General features: G+C 61.1%; 2 protein-coding genes across 4 annotated transcripts; one reads left to right on the top strand and one right to left on the bottom strand.

Annotated features, from left to right (window-relative positions):
- Nucleotides 1–282: 282 nt before the first annotated feature.
- On the bottom strand, nucleotides 283–3,101 carry LOC140622030 (uncharacterized). Its single transcript, XM_072807450.1, has 5 exons — nucleotides 2,978–3,101; nucleotides 2,100–2,368; nucleotides 1,791–1,927; nucleotides 1,241–1,321; nucleotides 283–417 (listed from the first exon to the last, which is right to left on the bottom strand). The coding sequence occupies exons 1-5, from the start codon at nucleotides 3,099–3,101 to the stop codon at nucleotides 405–407; spliced, it is 624 nt and encodes a 207-aa protein (XP_072663551.1). The 3' UTR covers nucleotides 283–404.
- IRX2 (iroquois homeobox 2) lies at nucleotides 3,046–8,154 on the top strand. 3 transcript variants are annotated; one of them, XM_072807382.1, is made up of 5 exons: nucleotides 3,046–3,345; nucleotides 4,643–5,048; nucleotides 5,288–6,001; nucleotides 6,787–6,865; nucleotides 7,561–8,154. In XM_072807382.1, exons 1-4 carry the CDS (start codon nucleotides 3,100–3,102, stop codon nucleotides 6,837–6,839), a joined length of 1,419 nt encoding a protein of 472 aa, XP_072663483.1. In that variant the 5' UTR covers nucleotides 3,046–3,099; the 3' UTR covers nucleotides 6,840–6,865; nucleotides 7,561–8,154. The 3 variants fall into 3 exon arrangements, with proteins under 3 accessions (XP_072663483.1, XP_072663484.1, XP_072663485.1); XM_072807383.1 differs by lacking the exon at nucleotides 3,046–3,345 and adding an exon at nucleotides 4,046–4,222; XM_072807384.1 differs by lacking the exon at nucleotides 3,046–3,345 and adding an exon at nucleotides 4,323–4,479.
- The last annotated feature ends 360 nt before the right edge of the window (nucleotides 8,155–8,514 follow it).

Below are 8,514 nucleotides of genomic sequence, written 5' to 3' on the forward strand. Positions count from 1 at the left end.
GCCAAGCCGGGCCACCCTCGCAGGCGGCCGCGTGCCGAGCCACCGCGTCCAGCCTCCACACTCGCAGCCTGTTTTTCCCATTGGTTTCTTGTAAAAGAAGACCAAGCCAACTTTCATCTAAGAAAAGGGAAAGTGGTTTTAAAAAATCAGGGAGCTTTAAAGTGAAACGGAGTTTATATATTCCAATAACAATGCAGAGTGTAAGTTTTAATGTCTCTGCGTAGGCATTTTAATTTGCTACAGTCACTACCAATAAAAACGGCATGTAGCGCGATTCGACTGTTTAATAGTGCAAGGTAGACGGTTTTTATTAGTAGCAGGCAGCAGTATGGAAAATTTAGATTTCAGTGGAGGAGTGTAATTGCTGGGGGAAAATACACTCGAGGAAGAGGCTGTCTGTAGAATCAGCAGCAAGAGCTAAAGAGAGGGAAGAGGAGACAGCGTTGGTGGAGATGCACCCAGGGCGACTGAGCCCCTCCAAAGCCACGTGTGCTTGTCTGCTTATATACTTAATTGATGTCAAAATCGAGTGTATCCGGAGCATACGCTCCTGCTCCAAACTGGGGATGTTTTTGTAATAATTCAATGTTTTCTTTTCTGCCCCTGGCAGAGATCAGGCCCAAGGGGGGTGGAGGGAGAAGGAGGGAGGGCGAGGGGGCGAGCCCCAAATGCTAATGAAACACAGCAGGAACTGGCCTTTAGAAATGGAAATACTGCAGGCCAATCATCCTCGGAGATAAAAATTAGACCTGATTTTTTTTTTTTTTCACTTAACCGGTCTCATTGGAAACGAATCCAAAAGCCTGCAAATCTGATCTGTTGCTGTTTATGTTTGTCATCCAACGTGTGTGACTCTCATTTATGGCCTCTACCTGGCCCAGTCCTCTCTCAGGAAGACCAAAAATCTCATAGATCCTGTCGAGGGTGTGCTGGGAGGGCTGCTGGAGCAACCCCCACACCCGCCCTTCTCTGTCCTTTTCCTGTAATAATAATTTCCTGTAATAATTGCTGTAAAGTATCTGCCCCGCACTGAATTTGGACAGCCTGCCTGGGGTGGCAGCATCGTTAAAACCGCTCCAGAGAGGTCCCCGCAAGTGGCCCAGCGTGTGGGAAGGGCTGTTTGGGGGTGATATGGAGGTCGGTCGAAGTGTAGAAGGTGCAGGAACTGGTTTTCAGGAAGGGGGAGCACTGGGGAAGAAGAAGTGGGAAGGCATGGGGGCTGGTGATAAGGTGCACCTACTAGGAGTCACAGGCCTGCAGGCCAAGGACGATGGGTTCTTCCCAAGCCCAACACTCTGGTTTGCAACTGGCTTCCTGGGACCTAGGAAAAGAAACACAGCTTAACTGTGTCTTGAAGGTTCTGCTGTGGGCAGGCCTGGGCTGCAGGCTCTCCGTCCCCCCACTGCAGCCTGGCCAGGCCAGGGCCTGCTGGACCCCCGCAGAAGTCCATAACAGGGTTGGTGGGGCAGGTGCCGCAGGCCGCAGCAGCTCCCACCTGCAGCAATTCTACCGCACAGGTAACCCACCCCAGAGAGGGCCTCCGAGGAAAAGGCACCTGTTGGGTGGGTGCCCTGCCCAGGATAGTGCACACTGACACCCCGTGTGCCTTTTGGGCACCCCCCCATCCGTGACACCCCAGGAACCAGGTGCCTTCATCCTCCCGCCCCAGGTGCAGAAGGGGTGCAGAAGGGCTGGGGAGTGAAGGGTCTCTGGGGCTGGGGTCCCGGGGGGCCCCTGGCTAAGCACCTGCCTCTGGGCCCGAGAGGGAGCTCCGGAGCCCCCCGTTTTACCTGAGCCACCTGTGCTGCTGACAGCGCTCGCTCCCGCAGCCCTCCTTCTTCCTCCCGAGCGACAGCGACAGCGAGTCTTCACGTCGTGCAGAGGCGGTCTGTCCGGTGACAGTCATTCTCCGGAGCGCTTTACGACACTTGTCCCAAAGAAGAGTCAACTTATCAAAATACAATCAAGTACAGCGTTTCAGGGGTGACATCTTCCCGAGAGAAACACTGGCGGCGAGCGTCTACACCTTCCCAAGAGCGCAAAGTCCTGGCACGCAGAGCCCCGGGTGTCCCCCTAGGGACTGGGGAGCAGAAGCTCACCTCAGGGCCCTCCCCGATCCGGGGTCGCAGGCACGCGCTGGGCGGCGCGGGGCAGGCCACCGGACTCGAGGCCACGCGGGGAGGCTCCCCGGGCAGGCCCAGGAGCCCGGGGAGGGAGGGGGCGACAGCGGCGCACGCCACCCCGAGGAGGGCCCGGCTCCCTCCGCCCCGGATCCTGGCCCCGAGCCCGGGGTCACGCGCGCCGTCACCTGGGCCGGCCTCCTCGCGGCGCAGAAGGGTCCCCGACTGCGGGCGGCCCCCGCCCAGTCCTCGCGGGCCGAACGGGGAGGGGTGCAGGGGGCGGCGGGGGGCGCGATGGGGAAGGGGACGGGGGCGGCGGGAGGAGCCGGCCGGGGAGGACCGGGCTCCCCGCGGGCCGCGGGGGGAGGCCGGAGGGCGTGCGAGGGGGAGGGGTGTGAGCCGGGGCGAGCGGCTCGGCCGGGCCGGGCTGCGGGGCCGCGGGCCGCGGGCTGGCGTCTGCGCCACAAAAGCCTGCGCGTCCCTCCCTCCTCCTCCTCCCCCGCCCTCCCGCCTCCTCCTCCGCCCTCCCCCCCCCCTCCCCGCCCCTCCCCCGGCCGCGGCCCAGCAGCCGGGGCGGGCGGAGCGGGCGGAGCGGGCGGAGCAGGGGAGGGGGCGGGCGCCCGAATATGCAGATGAGCGCGTGACGGACAGCTCCGCGTTCCAATGTCCCTCGGAAACTCGAGCGCTCCTTCCTCAACTCCTCACTCCCGACTCCAGACTCCCCCAAACCCCGACCGCCGGCCTGGCGCGCGGCTGCGCCCACCGGCTCCGCGCCGCCGCCGCCCCGCCGCCCCGCCGCCCCGCCGCCCCGCCGCGTCCCCGGCCCGCGGGCCTCCCGGGCTAGTGCGCGGGCCGGCCTGCCTCGGCCCGGGGCCCCCGCGCCCGCCGCCGCGCCGCGCCCCGGCCGGGCGTGGATGGAGGGCGCCGCGCGCCTGGCCGGCTGCTCGGCGTGAGGCGGGCCCCGCGCCCCGCGCCCACCATGTCCTACCCGCAGGGCTACCTGTACCAGGCGCCCGGCTCGCTGGCGCTCTACTCGTGCCCGGCGTACGGCGCCTCGGCGCTGGCGGCGCCGCGCAGCGAGGAGCTGGCTCGCTCGGCGTCGGGCTCGGCGTTCAGCCCGTACCCGGGCTCCGCGGCCTTCACGGCACAGGCGGCCACCGGCTTCGGCAGCCCGCTGCAGTACTCGGCCGACGCCGCCGCCGCCGCCGGCTTCCCGTCCTACATGGTAACGGCGCGCGGGCGGGTGGGGGGACGCGGAGCGGCGGGCGCGGGGGCCGCGAGCGGGGCGCGGGGGCGCGGGGGCGCGGGGGCGCGGATTCGGGAGGCCGGAGCGGGAGGCAGCGCGGCCCGCCGGCGACGTCCGTCACACCGGGGGTCCGTCCCCCCCTCGACCCTCGGGGTCCTGGGTGCTGCTCCCAAAGAGCTTGCAAAGTGCGACACCGCCGGGGTCGGGAATGTGCCCTGGGTCGTCCTGCCTTCGCGCGCCCAAGCCAGGCGCAGGGTGCAGGGCCGGCCGGGGACTCCGGGAGCGGGGCTCGGCGCCCCTGGGGCCTCCCGGGCTAGGCCGGGCGCTTAAGCTTGACTTTCGGGGTTTGGGGGCGGGGGGGGGGCTCACCGGGAGGGGGAGGGAGCGGAGGGTCCGGCGGCAGCTCGCGGCCCTGCCCGGCGCGCCGCGATCTCGGCCTTCATCCGTCCCACAGGCCGTGCTTCCGAAAGACGCGGCGGCGGGCGTGTGGCAACCCTAATGCCGCTTCGGTCCCCCGAGTACCCAGGGCCGCTGCCGCTTGCCGGGCCTGGGGTCGTCCCGCTGGCCTCCGGGTCCGCAGCTGGGCCCGGCCCCGGTGCTGCTTACGCCCGTTTCGGACGATCGAGGCTGGGACGGAGGGGGGGGGGGAGTGGGGCGCGGGGGGACTGTCGCCGCTGCCCGCCCTCGGTGGAATTCCAGGGCAGCGACAGTGGAACTGGGGCCTTGGCGGAGGCTGCAAATGTCTCGAATTTAAACGTTAAAGGCTGAATTAAAATGCTAATTACCGCGTATTTGAAGAATTCGAAACGGTGACTGGCTTCTGAGTTGCAAATTGGATTTGCCGAGCTTTAGAGCGGTGAATAGCGGAGCGGGGGCTCCGGGGTGGTTTTTTAACCGTAGAAGGGCGGGGACGGGGGAGTAGGGGGAGCCAGCCAGAGAAATTTAGATATCAAGGAAGTACCTGTGGGTCTCTGTGTGTGTATGATTGCGTACCTCTGTGCCCGCAGCTCGGGGACTTTTGGGGGAAGATGTGTCATTTTAGGAAAGTGAAATAGTTCAAAAATTCTAGATTAGAACGGCAGCGTTTTCGCAATCTGCAGCCTGTCTCGCCCTGTGCGCTGCGTTTTTTCCGCTCTTTTGCCGCGGGGAAGGAGGCTCCAGTGCGGGGCTCACCCTGGGAAGGGAGGCGTGGGGGGGGGGGGGGCGGAGGGGTCAGCTTTGGGCTGATGCGGGCCAGGCCCTCGCACACCCCTCACCAGGCTCTCCTTGGTTCCAGGGCGCGCCCTACGACGCCCATACGACCGGGATGACGGGCGCCATCAGCTACCACCCGTACGGCAGCGCGGCCTACCCGTACCAGCTCAACGACCCCGCGTACCGCAAGAACGCCACGCGGGACGCCACGGCCACGCTCAAGGCCTGGCTCAACGAGCACCGCAAGAACCCCTACCCCACCAAGGGCGAGAAGATCATGCTGGCCATCATCACCAAGATGACCCTCACGCAGGTGTCCACCTGGTTCGCCAACGCGCGCCGGCGCCTCAAGAAGGAGAACAAGATGACATGGGCGCCCAGGAACAAAAGCGAGGACGAGGACGAGGACGAGGGCGACGCCGCCAGGAGCAAGGGAGAGAGCCCGGACAAGGCGCAGGAGGGCACCGAGACGTCAGCGGAGGACGAAGGTGAGCAGGCCCGTGGCCGGCGCGTGGTCGCGGAGCCTTCTTCCCAGGCGGGCGCGGAGCCGCGGGCGGGACGGCGCTGCCCGCCCCACCCGGGTGCGCGCGGGGCCCAGCGAATCCTCGGGAGCTCTCCGGGGAGGCCGTGCTCCCGCCTGGGATCGGGGTGGGAGGTCCCGTGGGGCGCAGGGTGCCCAGGCCCCCGGCCGTCCCTGCGGACCACAGCCCTGCCCGCGCCCCCGCAGGGATCAGCCTGCACGTCGACTCGCTCACGGATCACTCGTGCTCCGCCGAGTCGGACGGGGAGAAGCTGCCGTGTCGGCCCGGGGACCCCCTGTGCGAGTCGGGCTCCGAGTGCAAGGACAAATACGACGACCTGGAGGACGACGAGGACGACGACGAGGAGGGCGAGCGGGACCTGGCGCCGCCCAAGCCCGTGACCTCGTCGCCGCTCACCGGCGTGGAGGCGCCGCTGCTGAGCCCCCCGCCCGAGGCCGCGCCCCGCGGCGGCGGCGGCGGCAAGATGCCCCTGGGCAGCCGGACGTCGCCGGGCGCGCCGCAGCCCGCCAGCAAGCCCAAGCTGTGGTCTCTGGCCGAGATCGCCACGTCGGACCTCAAGCAGCCGAGCCTGGGCCCGGGCTGCGCACCGCCGGGGCTGCCCGCGGCCGCCGCGCCCGCCTCCTCCGGGGCGCCGCCGGGCGGCTCGCCCTACCCCGCGTCGCCGCTGCTCGGCCGCCACCTGTACTACACATCGCCCTTCTACGGCAACTATACAAACTACGGGAACTTGAACGCGGCGCTGCAGGGCCAGGGGCTCCTGCGCTACAACTCGGCGGCCGCGGCCCCCGGAGAGGCGCTGCACTCCGCGCCCAAGGCGGCCAGCGACGCGGGCAAGGCGGGCGCGCACCCGCTGGAGCCGCACTACCGGCCTCCGGGCGGCGGCTACGAGCCCAAGAAAGGTAGGCTGCCCGCGGCGCGCGGGGCCTCCGGGGAGGGCGAGCCGGCGGGCCCCCTCCCGGGACACCGTGGGGAGGGGGCCCGGGAGACCCTGGGGCGGGGCGCGGGCGCCTTTGTTGGGACTGGAGAGACGGAGGGGAGGGAATGCGCCTGGAGCTTTGGGAAGGGAAGCGGCGGTAGCAGCAGGAAAGGGCAGGGGACGGTGAGGGCCCCTTGCCTTGCAATAAGCCTCACGCCTTTATTCTTTACATTTTATTGAATTTACCGTTATCGTTACAGAATGTCATTATCACGACAGGTTTATTTCTCCCCCCCCCCCAAAAAAAACTGTCACAAAATGTAAATTACGGCCTGTCTCCCGGGTTGACTGGGCTGAAGTTTCAGTGCGGTTCTGGTTTGAGAGTCTCAGCTGAGTCTCCTCTTCTGCTTCTGGCTGGAAGGAAACAAAACGTTCTAGTAACTCTGAGAGGCACTAATTCTTCCAAATAGAAAACCAGAGTCTTTGCCGCTTCCCCAGCCCTCTCTGGGTTGCCTCCCATCGCTCATAATTCAGGCCAGAGTTGATAAGACCTGCAGAAGGAGCTCAAGGGGATGAGAAAAGAAAATGAGAAAGGGAAACATGCCCCAAATCTGTCTGCCGAGAGTGGCCGCACAGACAGTTTCCCTAACTGTTGTGTGCGTTCAGGGAGCGGGCGTGCGTGGGAGTGCGGGCTGGTGGGTGTGCAGCTGTCTGGGAGACAGATGGCTCTGGGGTCAGGTTCTGACTAACTGCCCCCTCCCCTGACAGATGCCAGTGAGGGCTGCACCGTGGTTGGTGGGGGCGTCCAGCCCTACCTATAGAAGGCCCCGCGCGCACAGCAATGCAAGTAAGTGGGCACCCTGGTGCCGCCTCCCACCCTGGGGGAGCCTCCCATCACCGATTGTGCTGTAAACTTGCTCAATGTCTATTTCTCGCTTCTCGCCATGGAGTCTGAGGACAGAGCAGTTGCAGTGGTCTTCGGTCTTTTTTTTTTTTTTCCCCTTTAATTGGGAAAGTAGCTGTTCTGTTTTATAGAGTCCCTCTTACTCACTCCAGCTCAGCTGTCAAGAATCACTCCTTTAATGGGAGGGAGTGTATATATTGCACCAGTGCTGTTGTTTTCTCTTTGGAAATTAGATGATTAAAATTTGGGTGTTTGTAAGCAGTTTGGAAGCATTTTTACCATGCTAGGCATGTACTAGACGCTGGCTTTGATGAGCTAGGGCTGCTGAAGCCTGGGGCACCAGAACCCTTTAGAGGTGATGTTTGCAGAGTAAGCCCGAAGAGACGTGAGCAGCCCAGCCGTTTATCAGGCCTGCCCCTGTGTCCAGATGGGCTCTAGATAGGACCTCGCCGATCGCCCTGCTCCCAGCAGTCTCTCAAAAAATACCTACTTTACAATTAGGCAAAATTAGTAATCACAGATCTTGAAGATGTTGGGAAAAAGGCAGAAGCATTTCAGATCGACTCGTTTCTGTGATGTGATGATGTTGGTGTGGACTGAAGGATTTGGGATGATTTGGTTTTTTCCTTGGTCCACAGGTAGGTGTCACAATTGCTTTGGAAAAAAAAAAAAGTCAGCAGGCCATTCTCTCTCCCCAAGTTCAGAAATACACAGATATAAAAAAACACATCTCTAAGCCCGGACCGCATCTCGTGCCACTATAAAGGAGAAGGCGCCACAGACTCTATCGGAACAGACTTTTATTGGACATGACGTGAATTTGTTGGCATAGTATAGCTTCCCCAACGTATGTGTGACTTTTGAAAACAATCTTTTTTCTCAGGATATCTTGAATTGATCACTTCATTGCCACGGTATATATTCTCTAGGTGTGATAGGACTTACTGTAAAATTTATTTGTAAAAGATGTACACAGTAGAAATAAAATGTGATTGAGAAACTTGAGTACTTAAGAAGTGGAAACAAATTTGATATTTATTTTTATAATGATATAAAGCTTCTAGTAATTTATGCAAGTTGTATTGCAATGGAATCTAAACTTTTTGTAAATAAATTCTGCCTGGTTTTTATTTGAACATTGCTGGTTATACAATCTTTGTTGGTTGTTTAACAAGAATTCTTTACTAATTTATATCTTAAATTGTAAATAAAAACAGACTAGTCTACGACAATCTGGTGTTTGGGGCTCCTTTTTCCTAGGAGAGTGGTTTGGGTAGGCAGTAGGGAGCCCCCCATTGGTAGCAGCCCCTCCCTCCAGGTGATCTGACCTCAGGCTTTTTTAATGAAAATGTGTAAAATAACCTCTCCCTTCTCCTGCTCTTAAAAAAAAGGAAAAAAAGGGAGAAACACAGATGGAAGAGAAAGACAGTAGGGCAATAACATCCAGTTTTGGATTATTTACATGCACGTGTTTTGCAAGAAAATTCAGATCTTGTGCTCTGAATATGCAAATTAGTTGTTAATGACAATTTTGTTAAACTTGGCAAAATAAAATGACCTGACATCCTTATGCATCAGGATCCATTTTATAG

The sequence above is a fragment of the Canis lupus genome, chromosome 31 (genome assembly GCF_048164855.1).
Source record: "Canis lupus baileyi chromosome 31, mCanLup2.hap1, whole genome shotgun sequence".
NCBI lineage: Eukaryota > Metazoa > Chordata > Mammalia > Carnivora > Canidae > Canis > Canis lupus.